The following is a 16,750-nucleotide window of genomic DNA, read 5'->3' as shown; positions in this document are numbered from 1 at the left end:
GTAAAGAAAATTTACCATATCACTACCTCTTCTTCCTTGGTCTTCCAACAGGCCTACGCGTACGTAGCTGATGGGGTTGCTGTATAGCTTCTCCGTGAGCTGTGCCATCACCATCATCATTATCACGATCCCCGATTCCCCGAGGGTAGAACCTCTTCAGCCTATCACCATTGATAGCATCTGCTCCTTTGTCACCGATATGGCTTAGCACTGTGCCATCGAGTTCCCTAATCGAGTAAGACCCATTCCCTTTCACTGAGTCAATGAGATAAGGTCCGAGCCACCTGAAGCGGAGTTTCTGTACAGATGTCATGTCCGTAGACCTCTGGCTATCATGTAAGAGCACGTAGTCATCCTTCTTCAGAGGGGTTTGTCTTGTTCGGCGGTGATCGTCGAAGTAACTTGCATTGTTCTCCTTAAGGCGATTCATGCGTAGCACGGCTTCTTCGATATCCTTCTCGCGGCGCTCGATCTGTCTTGTCCGCATGGCAATAAGGTCAGAGCGGTCACGGACAGTTTCCCATGGCAGTGTGCTCCACGTGGGCATCTCCAGCTCTATTGGTAGGACTGCATGAATGCCGTATAGGAAATAATATGGAGAGAGCCCTGTTGTGGCATTGACTGTAACCCTATCCGCCATCAACGCGGCATGAAAGTGAGGTCTCCAACTGTTGATAGGTGCATGTCTTTGAAAAGGGTAACCTCCCGTCATTTTTGAGAGAGCATCTTTCAGTGTCCTCATCGCTCGCTCCACGGGTCCGTTTGAGCCAGGGTGGTAGGCCGATATTGTCACCTTTTTGACTCCTTTGTCTTTGAGAAATGCTAGCGTCTTGGCACGGTTCTCCGGACCATCATCCATAACAATCTCTCGCGGGTAACCATGCCGGCAAATGATATCTTCGAAGATAAATGACTGAACGCTCTCTGAATCTGCACTAGCCAGGGTCCTGGCTTCCACCCATCCACTGACTGCCTCTCTTCCCTGAATGACGATTTTGACGCCATCTTCTGCCGGCATATGAGTTGTATCCACGTACCATCTATCAAACATGCGAAGAAGAGTAGTGACATTCGCGGGCTCACTAAGTCTGACAGGGTCCCGTGCCTGGCACTCAACACACGTACGAACATACGAAGCCGCTTCTTCATACATACGTGGCCAGTAGTACCGATGCTTGAGCAGTGCGTAAGTGGCTTCGCGTCCTTTGTGGGCAAGTTCAGTATGCGTCCCTTCTAGGGCTCGTTGCTGGTCTTCTTTGTTGTCAAGGACTCTTCGGAGAATCTCTGTTCTTCCTTTGTAGCGATAGAACAAATGACTGTCTTGGACCACGAACTTTGTGCATTTCCTTCGGAAGTAGTAAAACTGAGACCTTGACATCTTAGGAGGCCGTTGTAGCGTTATAAGGAAACGCGCAATTTGCTGTGATTCGGCTGAATAACCATCTCCTAAAGGTCTTAGCAACGTTGCTTCTTGCTCAGGTAAATCGTCTTCTTCTCCGTCGTCAGCGTTGTCATCGGATATCATAGCTGCTCGGGCTGGTAGACAGCTCGCCCTAAGGTAAGAGATCTCCGCGTCAATAAAGTCATCAACGTCAACCTCGCGCCGCTGGGCGCTTAGCTCGCTAGCCGTGGGACTCCTTCTCGATAAACCGTCTGCTGCGCTATTTCTCCGTCCAGGTACGTGCTTCACATCAAAGTCAAACAGGCGTATCCAAGCCATCCACCTCGTAACCAATGCACCAGGCAAATCAGTAGCCGGTCTATTCAATTGGGCCACAAGTGTATTCGCGTCGGTTTCTAGTATGAAGTGGATGCCGTATAGCCAGTGGCGAAACTTCTTCAGTGCCATGAGGACTGCGCGGCATTCCAGTTTTCCCGAATCGTAGGAAAGCTGTGATTCAGACCACGTTCCTGACTCATATCTCGCCGGCTTTCGGACACCGTTTCTTTCCTGCATCAGCACAGCACCCCACCCCTTTCCAGAAGCATCAACGGCGACAATGACTGTAAGAGGATCGCTGGTATAATCGATTGGCAGGATAGTTGGAGTCGTGGATAGCTCAGTTTTCACTCTATCGAACGCTTGTTGCTGGTCATCCTTCCATGCGAATGTGACGTTCTTCCTGAGGCATCTGTAGAGCGGTTCCATGATGATCTGAAATTCTTCGATAAGAATACGGAAGTAGACCGCTAGTCCGACGAATGATCGTAGTGCATCCTTGTCAATAGGGGTTGGCCAGTCTAGTAGCTTGGCAACTTTGCTTTCTTCAGCGTGTCTGCCAGAGAAGTCGCAGACCCACCCAACGACCTCAATGCCTGACATAGCAAATTGTGACTTTTCGGCTGAAATAGCAGCTCCGGCAAGCTCTAGGAGATATAGCGTTTTGTCCAAATTTTGAAGGTGCTCCAGGACGTACTTGCGGATTCCTGGCCTGGCAAATTCACCGTCGTACTTTGTTCGTGGGCCATTGATAGCAACATCATCAAGAAATGGTTTAGCAACTATGCCAAAGATAGATTGAAGGATCCATGATATCACACGTTGAAACTGCGCAACAGAATTTGCGCCTCCTTGTAGAATTGTAGTTTGCCGCAAGAGGCCAATCGGGGTTTGAATGGCAGTGAGATCTCTATCTTCCTCAGCTAGCGTGATTTGGTCATACCCTGAGTATAGGTCAACAAGTGAAGAGAGCGCCATGCCGGCAAATTCCTCGGCAAATTCATCAACGTCCGGAGGCATGTTTGCATCTCTTCTGGTGACCTTGTTGATGAGCATTGCTGCATTGATCAGTCGGTATTTGCCGATACCTTTCTTCTTGACCAAGAACCAGGGGTTTCTGTATGGTCCGTCGCAGTGTTCGAGGACTCCCTTCTTTAGCCTCTCGCGTAACATCTCAATGATAACAGGGCCTAGGGCGCGGGGAATCTTGAACCCAGGATGTTGCCATGCTTCATGGGGAACGGTCTTGATACGCTGAGCAGGCATGACCTCTGGTCGAATCCGGCTCATATGGTCCCAGCTCCAAGCCAGCACTCCCTCCCTCTTAAACAGTAGTTCGCGTAGCAGCAGCTTCTCTCGCGGCAATAATCCGTTTCCCACAAGCATGGTTGCTTCTCTCTCAGGGGTCAGTCGGGCACCTCTCGCAATCGTAGCAATTCGCGGATGCAGTAGGTCATCGAACTCGGATTGGATGTCAGTTGCGCGGTACCGGGTGTGGTATTTCTCCAGGCAAATCCTCTGCCAGTCAGGGTTCCCGGCAGGAATAGAGCCATCGGACTCTGACGAGCTCACAGGTTGAACCTTATCTGCCTTTCGTTTGTATAGCGTGTTCACAGGTGCAGCGTGTAGCGCGCGTAGATCTGGTCTGAAGGTTGCCCAGCGCGATCCTTGTCGCGGCAGTAATCTTCTTCGCCACTTATTTGGCAGTCCATGGCGCGTCTCAGTCCTTGCAAATGACGTCCTATATTCAATGTCGGGGTAGGTAGGTGAGGCATGGCCGGCGTAATGTTTATGGTTCGGGGTAGGAACCCAGTTAGGTGCCTCAGGTTTTTGGGGAGACGGTTTTTCGGCCGAAATACCACCCCTCTCTAAACTAACGTCGCTCTCAGCTCGTCCGCTCTGGACAACTTCTTCTTGACAACCACCAGCGACGTCTCTCTTCTTCTTATCCACCGTCCTGAGCAGCTTCTCGCCTGCTGCTACTGACAGTGCAGAAAATGAGCTCTGTCTGGCATCCGGGTCTTTGGCAGATGCTGCGATGCCACTTAGACATCTGCCTGAGCATTTAAAGCATCACTCTTCGCTTCACCCGGCCATAGCTGATCCTCATAAAAGGAGCCTCCCCCTCGTGGATGGTACGCCAGGAAAGAATAGCTTGTCCGTCGGTCTGGACTAGAGATAGTACAGATGACGCTGCCGTCTCCTTTCTCGGACGTCTGCAGTAGAGAGTCCTTCGCCCAAATCCTCCCTAGCAGCAAATCATTCGTGCATCCATCACCAACCATGGTATGCGTCCTTGTCGTGATTCCTCCGATGCTGATTGGCAGGTTCTCCACACATGCGCCTACCGCATACTCTCCTCCATCAACAGGCACTAGCTTCAATCTTGGCCTCAGGCGCATCTTTGCCTGCACGGACTGCGCGATCTCTCGTCGAACAATGTTAACAGATGACCCGGTATCGATACATGCTCGCACCTCTCTTTTGCCGATCACTACCGTGGCGAATAACAAGTCTCTGGAGTATTCTCGGGACACGGGCCCGGCTGCCGAGTCCGATAGCTGCACTTCCTGGAAGTTAACGTGAGAAGCCAGGGTGCTGGATTGCAGTGGGCTCCCAGTGACTGCGTGATAGTCTGCTACATCGCTAGCAAGCTGATTGATCTGTTTCTCGACTTTTGCCGGCATAGATGCCCCTGTAAAGTTGGACTGCGTGTGCGCTTGCGAGAGAACGTCTGTGATCCGCTGATTGATAACATCCATGCTAACTCCTTTCCCCATGCCAATCCTGATCTTAGGGGCAGAGCCAGCAAGTTCTCCAATGGTGAGGGTGACTTCCGTGTTCCATATCTTTTGCATGACGATGTCGGATAATTGTGACTTTCTTCTTGCAACTTCAGGGTCCACGGGCCCCCTTCTTCTAACAACTTGTTCCTGAGATATATCTTCCTGTCTCTGGGTTTGGGAATCCTCAGGCTGAGCATCTTGCATAACATCATCTTCAACTTGTGGCTGATACCTTCCAGCGTGAATACTGCGAGTCCTTGCGATATCAGGTTCACGTCTCCGCTTCGCGGCGCGTCCTTCAATCGCGTTCACACTTCCTATTGGTCCAGCTAGATCCTCATCGTCCTCGTCGAGAATTTCCCACACAGGCGCCGAACCTAAGAGGGTAGCCGCAACAGATTGAACCGGCGCTGAATATGACATAGGGATAGCACTATTCGAAGCTATAGCAGTGACCCTGCTAGAAGGTGCCGTTGCCGTGGTATACCCCTTCCACTGGTCATACTGTTCTTGGAAATACTCACGATTCAACCTTCCAGGCGTAACACGTAGGCGCGGCCCTGGTTGGTCCGCAGTCCCTAGTATCATTTGATTCATCTGGTCATAATGCATGATGCCACGTCCTTGCATATCACGGAGTGCCTCGCATTTATCTGGTCTCGAAAGATGAGCTCCTCCGCACGTCCAACAGCTTATTGGCGGGTTCACTCCAAGGTTGTTTGTCGGCGTACGTCTATCAGGCTCATACCGGTAATCATTTCGTAGGTCTTGGCTAGCCTGCAGTTTCAGAGTGAGAGCTTCCATTTGCGACCGTATATCGCGGATTTCTTTGCTCTGATCATGGTGAATTCGACCCTGTGTACTCTCAGCTGTGACACGATGCTGGTGTCCATCTAACCGTTCTTTGCCTTCTCGACCACCTCCTTGGCCTAGGTATCTCTGGAGATCTTCTTCCTCACGGACACAGAGCCTGATCGAACCCCAGGCTTCGGAATACTTGATCAGCGTTCCTCTCGGTAGTAGTCGCCGTGAGTGGCGTCGTACTACCTTCTCTTTCAGTACCTGGGGCAGTCCCTGGATCAACAAGTTCGCTCGTTCGCTGTCGCTAATCTCTCCATTCTGGAGAACGCGGTCCGAGACTTCGTCAAACTCTCTCAAGTACGACTGAATGTCGTCCTTCATTGTCCGAGTTTGTTGGGCCAGAGATTGGAGATACGTCTTCGTGTATCGAAGGCGTTCATCATCGGTCTCATAGAATCGCTCTAAGAACTCTTCTCTAAATCCTTCCCAATCCTTTGCGACCCACAGACTTTGTCTCTTAACCCATAGCTTTGTGATGCGGTCACAGTACTGTGGCAAGATCTCTAGCATCTCAGTCTCTGAGCGCAGCCCACAGCGACGACATGTCTCCTGTAACTTCTCCAGGAACAGGGTAGCGTCAGACCCGTCAAAGTACGGCGCTCCCAGAGTTCCTGGAGTAGGCAGAGGGGAGAAATATGGCATCTGCTGTTGCTGGATAGACGCGAGTTGCGCAACTGGCGCAACGGCTATACCTGACTGAACTGGCGCTGTCGGCTCAGGGTGCAGAGCGCTACGCCTGCCTGTCGTTCTAACTGACTCCGATCTCTCCCTAGCAGGCTCCCTATACTCAGAGAACGATGCTAGTCCTTCATTTTGGCTCCTTCCGCGGTCACGCTCCTCGGCGAAGTCCATTGTTGGTGAAAGCGGAGACTGTTTTTCGGCTGAAATCAATGCTAGCGGGGGTTGTCGATAGAGCTGGTCAAGGGCTTCCTTTTCACTTCCTCTTCTTGAGCATTCTTCCTTCCTTTCTTTTAACTTATAACTCAGGATAGCGTGAGTCAGCATTTGCTGCATGGTCATACGCCATAGCCAGCTAATGCCTGGAAATCTCTTCTCTGCCATCGTACGCAGCGCTGCCGGTCTCGCCTGTAGCAACATCAGCAGCGAATCCGCACTGCCAATGCACGAGCTGGATAACAGATCGCGATATAACTGGGTGAGTTCCCGTGTTTCCTGCATGTTAGCAAGCCCAACTCAGGCTACCTTTGCCAACAACTCAGCTGATAACACAAGGAACAGATGTGACCTGTCTCTCTTCCACGCTTGCTTCTCAGGGTCAAATGCTATCGCCACTTTCCTGCTGCTGTAGGCTCTGCCAGTTGTCAGACACCTTACGATCGTGAGCCTTCCCGGGGACGCCAATTTGAAATGGGAGATGCTCGATGGCAGTCTGGTCAAAACAGACGGGTCGACAAATGGTGGCAAGAAAACCGAACAACAAGTCAGGTCTGTGAGCTCTAGACAGATGATGCCTATCAGGGATAATCAGATGCTATATCAAGGAGCATAATGATCATAAATCTTGAATCAGGAAATGAGTGGCATTGTTGTAACTGTCTATCCTTCTCTACAGTCGTAGGTTGCCCATAACCCGTCCTCGAGGATATCACTGCCTGAGGCAGTAATCATACAAGTGTCGTGATTTCCCCACTACAATATTTAATGCCGTGTATATATAATGGTCTACTACACTGAGGTGGGCTTGAAATAGATCCCTCAGAAAAGTAAAAGATAAATAAACCGAACAACCACGATGTCAGTGATAAAATCTGAATGAGACTGTGGATTACCCGGAGACCCATTCAACCAGACCCCAGCATCATGAAAGACCTGGCGAGCAACCTGCGACAAGGTATTCGGACCGACACTACTCATTTCCTGGCCCCTGCAAACCAAAGTATATCAACTATCTCAGAATGACCCCTTGACACTGCCGCATAGAGTGCAGTCTGCTTATCCAACCCAAAAGGTGGGGCGTGAACATCTGCTCCTGCAGCAATCAACGTTTCCACGACCTCAACATGTCCTCCCCGGACAGCTGCCTGGAGTGCAGTATCACCAGGACCGAAGAGAGGTCCATTAACATTGACTCCTGCATCTATAAGCACTTCAACCATCTCCAAGTGACCCCTTCCAGCAGCTTCGTGTAGAGCGCCGGAGGTCTCCAGGCCAGGTGTACTATTCAAATCCACACCTGCTGCAATCAGCTCTCTCACCCGCTCCAGGCTGCCCTCTGCTACTGCCGCGCGGAGTGCAGCTGAGCCATCTTGGGGACATATTCTAGCTGCTCCAGTGGCCATTATCATACTCCTTACTGCGTGCTGTGAGCAGTCCACTGCTATTCTGAGGGCTGTTCTTCCGTGTGTCTTTTATAGTCAGGTCCGCATCTGCGGAAAGCAATATCTCCACGAGTATGATGTGGTTCTTAGAAACTGCAGCATGGAGAGCAGATTGACCAGAATCATGCTTTGATGTATAATTGACGTTAACGCCTGCTTCTATCAATGCCTTCACAATTATGCTATGACCACGTGCCGCAGCGGCATAGAGTGCGTTGTCTGCGTCGTAGGGAAGTAAATCTGATAAAGGTTGACGAGCCCTCCGAGCAGCAGCAGTCTGGTGCTGCATGATTCGATTGAAGACCTTGTGGTGGCTATTTCTGGCCGCTAGGTACAATGCGCTTCCGTTGACTGGCGAAACTTTTGCATCTGCACTTGACTTCAGAAGTATGTGGACGATTTTGAGGTTGCCCGCTGAAGCGGCTTTTTGAAGTGGAGTCTCATACAATACACCGGTATCACTCCTGGTCGATACTTTCGATGTTAACTCAAGGCGATTCCTCGTGTTGGGATTGGCACCGAAGGCGAGGAGTATCTCTACAGCCTCCAAGCGATTGTGGAGTGTTGCAGCGTAGAGAGCACTAACCCCTTTGAACGAGGCATTTCCATTGAAGCCATTGCTCAAGAGCAGATAAAGCGAGCGACGACATCCACACTACGCAGCAAAGAATAAGGCATAGCTTAGGACACTGTAGCTGTTGTTCTCAAGTCGAGTCATTGTGGCTGTGACACGGTACCTGCTGTGTGAGGACACACTGGCTAATATGCGGTACTTTGTTTGATCGCCCATGAGATCTCCCTGGTATTCAATGACATACTGTATCAAAGAACAATGGTCGGTGGAAAGTGCCCATCTTAGGATATAATCCATGAGACGGGTCCAATGTCCTCCGAAATCCTCTTCGGTCACATATAAAACACCATATCTGTCGGCAAGTTGGTGAGCCATATCGTGGGAGCATGTTTGATAGTGACTGTGAGATTGACGGATATTTGTGTCGATGACGTCGCGAATGTTGACATCAGTGGTAGGTTGTGTCGTAACATTGTAAGCAATATGTTCGATAACTTTGCAGAGTGCACATGGTGGAGCTGTCGCGTCCTTGATACCAGTAGCAGTGTCCATTGTCATCTGGGATTCGCGTGTATCAATCGTGTGGTCGTCGGATTGAAAACATTTCCTTCGGCCTGCGTATGGGGAACTTTGAAAGAATATTGAGCTTGAGATGTAATAGAATCGGTCTCTATCGTTTTGATCGGGCTCGTGGCTGGGAGGCTCTGGATAGGAGAGATTGTAGAGAAAGACATTTTGGCTGCCGCTGGATAGGCTTCTTGATACTAGTTTCAATCGGAAGGGCGAGAAATCACACTATTCTAGCAAGTTCATCAGTGATACAGAATTCAGCGTCCCTAGCAGCCTCCTGCGGCCCATTGTAACGATACCATCTCGTACGCATTGCCTCAACACGGACACCACCAATGGGCGCCGAGGAATGCCAATGCCAAACCACTTCCTTGCATGATGTTGGATCATGCCTTTCTGTGAAAACTAATGTGTGGTTCAGATAACCACTTTGGTATTAAATTGATCAGATTCAACAGCTCATAGCTCCATGCTCGCTCCATCTCAGAAATTCCGTTTGAATATCCCCGTTCCAGGGCATGTGAGAATGATCACATTGTAAGATTTAGGTTAACATATTTCTAGTTCTCGTAAGTAGTGGTCAAGATTCGTACATAATCATCCTCCTTCCTGTTCGATAGGGGTTCAGAGAAGTTTAAAGATGGCAGAGGTTGAAGAAAAAGTAGAATGATTATCTACAGTCTGTGCTAGGCAGCTCGAAATCACACCATGTGGGTTGATACAGACCAATGCGACAGTGAATGAATACCTCATTAGATGACCGAGCGGAAACACACCATGGGTGTGATACAATCCAGAACAAAAAGGTAAATTAAAGACCTATACAAACAGACCAAGCTCTGAAGGGGCAGATTTTACCTGGTCAGCTTGAATTTCCTGGAGGAGGGAGTTGCCAGTGTAATCCTCCAAGTCGAGGTCCATGTAGCCTCGAGGGGCCCATCGCCTTGGACAGATGAAGAATGAACGGCCGTTTACTGTGCGGTCGCTCAAAATTCGCAATAAACAATCTCCTGCGTCGGTTGCTTCCGCAAATTCTACCCCGACACCAGCAACATGCGCAAATGCCTCTTCGGATAGAATTTTCGTCTTCACATACCTGTCTGGTATTAGTTGCGTTTGTTTTGTCTGTTTCGAATGATGGGAAACTGACCATGGTGAGATAACATTCACTCGGCTGCCGTAATAGACAGCAGTTCGTCGCAAAGAATGCATAATCCCTCGCATGGCCCACTTGGAGGCACAGTACTGAGGAGCACGCGGACAATCTAAAAAGGCCGCTCCAGATCCGATGAGGATCAAGCATGTGTCTTCTTGAGATGAAGATGACACCTGTCCATTCTGCTTGATGAAATGATGAGATGCCAATTTGACCGTGTAGAGCGTCCCGACAAGGTTAACGTCAATGGTTTTCAAGTCGGGCCTCTCCGGTTCGTTACCGTCACCAGCATACGAGAAGACTTGATCGTTTTGGTGAATGCCACAATTGGCGACGACGTAGGAAATCTTCCCATTCGGGGAAAACGAAACGGCTTCTTGAAATAGTCGGACTTGGTCTTCCCATTTCGAAGCGTCACATTCAACGAATTTCACACTTTCTGCATGTCAGTGTAAACCCATATGCTGTTCTTTTGAGGCATACCCTGCAAACTCTGCTTCGAGTTTTTTTCCCCTTTGATGTCAAGATCACCGATGCACACAAGAGCCCTGTTGAGCATGTAAGCTATAAATCCTCGCTTTGGAATTCGCTTGGGGATGCGGACCCTGCACTAATGAGGGCGCGAACGTAGGCTTCACCCAGTCCATTTGCACCTGTTTCGTAGTTAGGTAGGTCTGGATTGTGGTTGAAGGATATGAAAAGGCTTACCGCCGGTGATAATAGCTGTATTTTCTTTCAACTTTGAATAGTCAAAGTCAACGTCGCAATTCACCTGACCAGTGGGCGTGTAGCTGGCCATTTCCAAATTTGGTATATATCTATCTTGGCAATAAGAAATGAGAGTTTCCTTATGTTTGTAGGTAGAATAGAAAGTATTGCGACTTATATAAGTTATTTTTGTCGAACCGCAGAGTCCGTCAATATGACGCTAATGCAGGTTGCTTACCCGTCACCCATGGATCATCACTTGAACCAGATTATCAGTCAGCAAATATTAACATGAGACTGTTTTTGGGGCGCTAGACGTGTTATGGGTCTCATGTCATACAGTACTGCCAATGAAGAAGAAAAAGCTGACAGCCCTGGAGATAGGGTCGCCAGTAGTAAGCCGTCAACTGAGTCCCACAATGTATAAGGAAAGCTTTGTTTTACAATAGTAGTATGATAAGTAGCCAAGGAAACATGAGAGTATTTCAGACAGAAACAAAGCTCCAGTTATCGCAAAATCTCCCTCCAGTTCAGAGGGGGCTCAGCTCTCGACTTCCTCCAAACATTAGTTGAAGCCAATAGCCCCGGGGAGTCAAGAAGCAACCATTTCCATTTCCGTGCAAAATTCTCCGTAACCTCCCAATTCTTCGGCTCCCATGAATTTCCCCATACAAGCAATGTTGCGGCCGTATTTCGCGTATCCCAGAACGCCATCAGATCATGACACAAGTCGTCATCATCAAACGAATCACCCGCCAGAATAAGACGGTCGCGTATACCTTGGAATGGAAAGAAGTCCAGCCAGGGATGGTGCGGTATATTGGTTTGGACAGCAGTCGGCTGTAGAGCAGGTGGTATTCCCTCTACTGTGAAACCCGGCTGGGCGAGATTGAATATAGAAATGGAATCATCGCTTTTCATCCAATCTGTGGTCATACCTATTGCAGCAATATTCTCGTTGATGGCGCGGTGAACGTTGACTCGACTGAGACTAATGAGTTGGTCTGTTTTGGGACTGCCATGTAAATAATTGTGGTAAGCCGTCGTCTCAACCCATTGCCGGAAGTGAAGTGCATGAGGTGGCGCATTGGCGCATTGGAATGTGTTCTCGAGCCCTGTATCACTTGCATTTATGAAGAAAGGCGAAGACACGGTGGATGCGGATCTGACTAGGGCTGTCGTGGCGGATATAGGCGCCGCGGCATATGAACTTGTTGTATCACGCTGCTTCAACCCTGGGGAGGTCAGCATTCAGACCACATCAATGTATCAGCAGTTGCTATACACACTATAACGTCGCTGGCTCAGCCGGTTCTGCAATTTCCTGCGTTCCTTCCGGTCAATGACCCCCGTCCAATCATCCTCGGCACATCGAGCGCCTGCGCGTTGGGGCATCGTTGCTAGCGCAATGACCCTTGATTCTGGAGTCTCTTTCTCCATCACGGCGATCATTCATGTATGAGTCGGCTGAGTTCTAGAGATAGAGATACCGTACGTAGTGGCAAAGGTATGCTGACAATGATCTTCACCTCCAATTCTAGAATTTTCAGTTCATTGGGTGTTGTTTGGTTTTGGGGCCGGGTAACTAGTCTGATTGGTGGAGATTTAAAGGTGGAGGTAAAGTGGAGATCGAAGTCTGCGCTAATGCAAGTTGCTTATCCTCGACCATGGTTCGAGTCTTGGCCTTGTGCTGTACGCATTCATCAGGTCTCGATGTTGATTATTCCCTTCTTTCGAATCCTCTCCTTGCTTGGAAATTTTAGAAAGGTGCGGCCTCTCTCGTATATTGCAGCATGGTTATTTGTCCATTAGCAAGGCCATCTTCACCTATTAGACTCTATGCCTGTACACTTTAGACAGTGCCTTTATGATTAGATGGAACTTCTTGTTACATGCTTTAGTAGTTCGCGTATACCTCCGCCGTAGACGGACTAACCTATTAGCTACTAGCACTTATTGTCGAAGTCGGCGTTCGACCACTCGACCGGCTTTGTCCACGGGTTTAATCCTCAATATACTCATCCTCATTGGGCAATGTCTGTCAGACAATGAATATCTTCAATGATTACAGTGGAGACATAAGCTGCAGAAACAAGGTTAAAGCGTCAGCACCTGACATTAGCGCAAAACCTTGCATGAAGATTGGGAGCGTAAAGCCGTTGACGACATGTAAAATGCGCCAAGCAAGACTTCAAATTTAGCGATATCAGTGACGCGTAGTCGCTGACAGAAGTGACACAGAAGGCAGTGCAAAATCACTCCAGCGCCAAGTATAAAGCAGTAGTCGATCGCTCGCAAAGTTGCGTCCCCTCATTCTCAAAGTTCTCACTACAATCTCCCTCTAGAGTTAACTATCAATCGACGAAAAAATGAAGATAAGCAACGGAAACGCCCTCGGCACCATGATCATTGGCAACGCAATCTCCGCAATGGCACAGAATATGTCTTTTGGGGCCGACAATTTCTACCGCAGTGACAACCTGACCGTTCATGCGATAACCTTTCCAAGTCAATACCAGACAAACGTCGCCGGTAACCTATTTATGCCCAACAACATCAACCGCAGTGCCGATATGCCGGCTATCGTCGTTGGTCACCCCATGGGTGCAGTGAAAGAGCAAAGTGCGAACCTGTACGCGCAAAAGCTAGCCGAGCAAGGCTTTGTCACAATTTCTCTTGACCTTCCATTCTGGGGAGGCAGCGAGGGAGAGCCACGCAACGCAGTTTCCGCCGAACTTTATGCAGATGCGTTTAGCAGTGCGGTTGACTACCTCGGCGTACAGAACCTCACAACAGTGGACCGCTCGCGGATTGGCGGTCTCGGAATCTGTGGCAGTGGCTCATTCATGATCAGCGCCGCAAAACTCGACCCACGCATCAAAGCCATCGCCACCGCCAGCATGTACAACATGGGTGCTCTTGCCCGGCATGGGCTCGAAAACTCGCAGAATGTCGAGCAGCGCAAACAAGTGATCTCCGAGGCTGCAAACCAGCGTTGGATCGAGGACGAGGGTGGCGAGGTCCAGTACACCAGTGGAACCCCGAATCAGCTTACTGCAAACACAACAGCTGTTGGACGTGAATTCTTCGACTACTATCGCACTTACCGTGGCGAGTTCACGCCCCGGGATACAACCGCAGAGCTGACAACACACCCTACTCTCGCGAGTTTCACGCAGTTTATGAACTTCTACCCATTCAATGATATCGACACGATCTCGCCCCGTCCGATGCTGTTCATCTCTGGTGACCAGGCTCACTCACGTGAGTTTAGCAAGGACGCCTATGCGAAGGCTGGTGAGCCGAAGGAGCTTTTCTGGGTTTCCGGAGCTGGCCATGTTGATCTCTACGATCGCACTGAGCTTATTCCATTCGACAAGCTTACCCACTTTTTCCAGACGAACCTCGTCTAAATTATTCATATAACATGGTGCGTCGAGAGGTCAGTCATTGTGTTCGGGTCTTCATATCCAGTGTTGGAATTGAATGTATACGGGATTAGAATATAAAGGTGGTCGGTCTGGCTAGTTGATTCAAAGGGCTATGCTGGCTGATATCTTGGATCTTTCATTGATGTACGATTAGTTTTCAGTATTCGGATTTCGCTGAAATACATAAGTTGGTTGAAATTCCTACCTATGAAATGCCTATCGACATACAGACTTTTATTTTCTAGAAGCTCATGTAATACATACTGAGTGGCTTATTTCAGTCACTCCCGAGGGAATGTCAACAAAGGGACACCGAACCGAAATCAGTTTCACCTTTTTGTTCTCTTCACTTGAATCTCAAACTGTATTCCTAAATGCCTCTTGGCTAGTATATTTTCATGGTCATAAAAGGCTATGTAACCTTAGATTACTTAAGTTACATGTCTACAAGTTTTATGATTTAAAACTGGGAGATTGATAGTCACTATAGTTCCATTATATGGAAGAAGCCTTTGCATTCGCATAACGATGAAGGGAAACCTAACTAGTTAGGGAAAACCTTAACCAAGACTTATAGAAACTCCTATAGAGCTCCAAAACCCCACGACTTGTTCCATTTGGAGAGCCCTGGGTCATTTGGGTATGGTTATAAATAAATATATCAGCTTGGCGGCAACCGGAGCATGATTCAGAGGTTCTTCATCGGTAAAGTTTTCTCCAATACTCCAGTAACACATATATGCCACATAAGGAATCGTTTACTAGGTTTCCTTGATGTCAATAGATATCCAAGTTATGTCACCAATAGAAGGAGTCAAACACTTACAAGCTTTCCACGTTCCATCTCTGTCAGCTGTATACTCAAAAGTAATTTCTCTAACAGAGCTATGAAGCACTTACAATCTTTCCATGTCCAATCTCCGTTAGCTATATACTTCAAGGTCATCTCTTCAACAGAGGGGTCAAGTACTTACTTCCTACCCACGTTGCATCTTCGTCAGCTGTATACTCAAAAGTCATCTCTCCAACAAAGGAGTCAAGCACTTACAATCTTTCCACGTCCCATACCCGTAAGCTATATACTCCAGAATCATCTTTCCGGCACAGGGGTGAAGCACTTACATCCTACCCGCGTTGCATCTCCGTCAGCTGTATACTCAAAAGTCATCTCTCCAAAACAGAGAGGTCAAGTACTTACACTCTTTCCACATCCCATGGCCGTTAGCTATAAAATCCAAAGTCATTTCTCCAACAGAGAGGTCAAGTACTTACTTCCTACCCACGTTCCATCTTCGTCAGCTGTATACTCAAAAGTCATCTCTCCAACAAAGGAGTCAAGCACTTACAAGCTTTCCACGTCGCATCTCCGTTAGCTATATACTCCAAGGTCATCTCCCCAACAGATAGGTCAAGCACTTACACTCTTTCCATATCCCATATCCGTTAGCTTTATTCTCAAAAATCATCTCGCCAACAGAGGTATCATGCACTTACTAGCTTTCCACGTCCCATATCAATTAGCCATGTAATCGAAAGTCATCTCTCCAGCACAGGAGTCAAGCACTTACATCCTACCCACGTTCCATCTCCGTTAATCATATATCCAAGTCATATCATGAATAGAAGGAGTCAAACACTTACAAGCTTTTCATGTTCCATCTCTATCAGCTATATACTCAAAAGGCATCTCTGCAACAGAGGGGTCAAACACTTACTTGTCTTTTTTCGACTTGTTCTACACCTCGAGTATTGGCTTGTAAGGGTGCTGCTACCGCAAAAGCGGCAAACACGGCCATAGAGAGAATATTCAAGAACTTCATGTTGGCAATCGTTGTCTTCGTAAATTGGCTTTTAAAATAGTGTTAGAAAACAATATTGAAGATTACAGTAAAGGAAATCAAAGAATAACCGAAGACTTCCTTATATACCAAGATGATCACCCTAGTCACATGTATAGTACGGCTGAACAAAGTATGGGGCAAAAAATATTAGCGGCGTAGATCGATGCCTTCTTTGTTTTGGTTTGATCAATATCTACATATTTGTGCGACGCTGCAGCTACGCCAAAGCACCAAATCTGCAATACTCAAATAGACCAACTCTACTGTACATAGCTCGGGCATAAATATCCTTGGATATACTAGCCAGACTTACACCTACCCCAATCACTTATAATTTATTCTGTTGAGATTTATGGTGGCCGGCCATGGTTTATGCCATGAATGAGCCATGACGGCAACCGCAGTGATTCATCACCTGGGAAATCTAATCAGGACTAGCTTAAGGCAGAGTTTTCTGGTATATAAGGAGATTCTCACACAAATGAGAATCTCCAGACTTAAACACCTCGGTAATCTATTGTTAGATTATCTATATTGTACGGTCGTACCAGTCGTCATTCCTACTTGCATCGTAGCCCTTTTAACATATTCTAGGGGTATGGGTTGTCCTACGGAGTTCACAGATATATATACGCCTCGTGGCACGACAACACAGCAACAATATTGATTAGACCTCAACTCTGTCCGCCGATTGCTGTTGGTGGTGAATAGGGGCATTGGGCATAGGCACTTTGATGACGTATTAGTTCCCACTGCTTGCAGGC

At 48.2% G+C, this 16,750-nt stretch overlaps 5 protein-coding genes across 5 annotated transcripts; 1 reads left to right on the top strand and 4 right to left on the bottom strand.

Moving 5' to 3' along the window:
• Nucleotides 1–22: 22 nt before the first annotated feature.
• N7511_005184 (uncharacterized protein) lies at nucleotides 23–6,219 on the bottom strand (the record flags this gene model as incomplete). Its single annotated transcript, XM_057127561.1, has 2 exons — nucleotides 23–3,773; nucleotides 4,076–6,219. The coding sequence occupies 2 exons, from the start codon at nucleotides 6,217–6,219 to the stop codon at nucleotides 23–25; spliced, it is 5,895 nt and encodes a 1,964-aa protein (XP_056984078.1).
• Nucleotides 6,220–7,238: 1,019 nt separating this feature from the next.
• N7511_005183 (putative short chain dehydrogenase/reductase) lies at nucleotides 7,239–10,805 on the bottom strand (the record flags this gene model as incomplete). Its single annotated transcript, XM_057127560.1, has 9 exons — nucleotides 7,239–7,633; nucleotides 7,683–8,326; nucleotides 8,444–8,984; nucleotides 9,160–9,255; nucleotides 9,684–9,946; nucleotides 10,001–10,445; nucleotides 10,490–10,554; nucleotides 10,611–10,659; nucleotides 10,715–10,805. The coding sequence occupies 9 exons, from the start codon at nucleotides 10,803–10,805 to the stop codon at nucleotides 7,239–7,241; spliced, it is 2,589 nt and encodes an 862-aa protein (XP_056984077.1).
• A 416-nt stretch (nucleotides 10,806–11,221) lies between these two features.
• N7511_005182 (bZIP transcription factor) lies at nucleotides 11,222–12,166 on the bottom strand (the record flags this gene model as incomplete). The annotated part of the gene is made up of 2 exons (XM_057127559.1): nucleotides 11,222–11,949; nucleotides 12,004–12,166. 2 exons carry the CDS (start codon nucleotides 12,164–12,166, stop codon nucleotides 11,222–11,224), a joined length of 891 nt encoding a protein of 296 aa, XP_056984076.1.
• Nucleotides 12,167–13,083: 917 nt separating this feature from the next.
• N7511_005181 (alpha/beta hydrolase) lies at nucleotides 13,084–14,127 on the top strand (the record flags this gene model as incomplete). Its single annotated transcript, XM_057127558.1, has 1 exon — nucleotides 13,084–14,127. One exon carries the CDS (start codon nucleotides 13,084–13,086, stop codon nucleotides 14,125–14,127), a length of 1,044 nt encoding a protein of 347 aa, XP_056984075.1.
• An 840-nt stretch (nucleotides 14,128–14,967) lies between these two features.
• N7511_005180 (uncharacterized protein) lies at nucleotides 14,968–15,965 on the bottom strand (the record flags this gene model as incomplete). Its single annotated transcript, XM_057127557.1, has 4 exons — nucleotides 14,968–14,991; nucleotides 15,194–15,220; nucleotides 15,344–15,370; nucleotides 15,861–15,965. The coding sequence occupies 4 exons, from the start codon at nucleotides 15,963–15,965 to the stop codon at nucleotides 14,968–14,970; spliced, it is 183 nt and encodes a 60-aa protein (XP_056984074.1).
• Between the last annotated feature and the right edge of the window lie 785 nt (nucleotides 15,966–16,750).

This window comes from Penicillium nucicola (genome assembly GCF_028828085.1).
Source record: "Penicillium nucicola strain IBT 29836 chromosome Unknown utg000005l, whole genome shotgun sequence".
Lineage (NCBI taxonomy): Eukaryota > Fungi > Ascomycota > Eurotiomycetes > Eurotiales > Aspergillaceae > Penicillium > Penicillium nucicola.
This window is presented reverse-complemented; position numbering and strand designations above follow the sequence as displayed.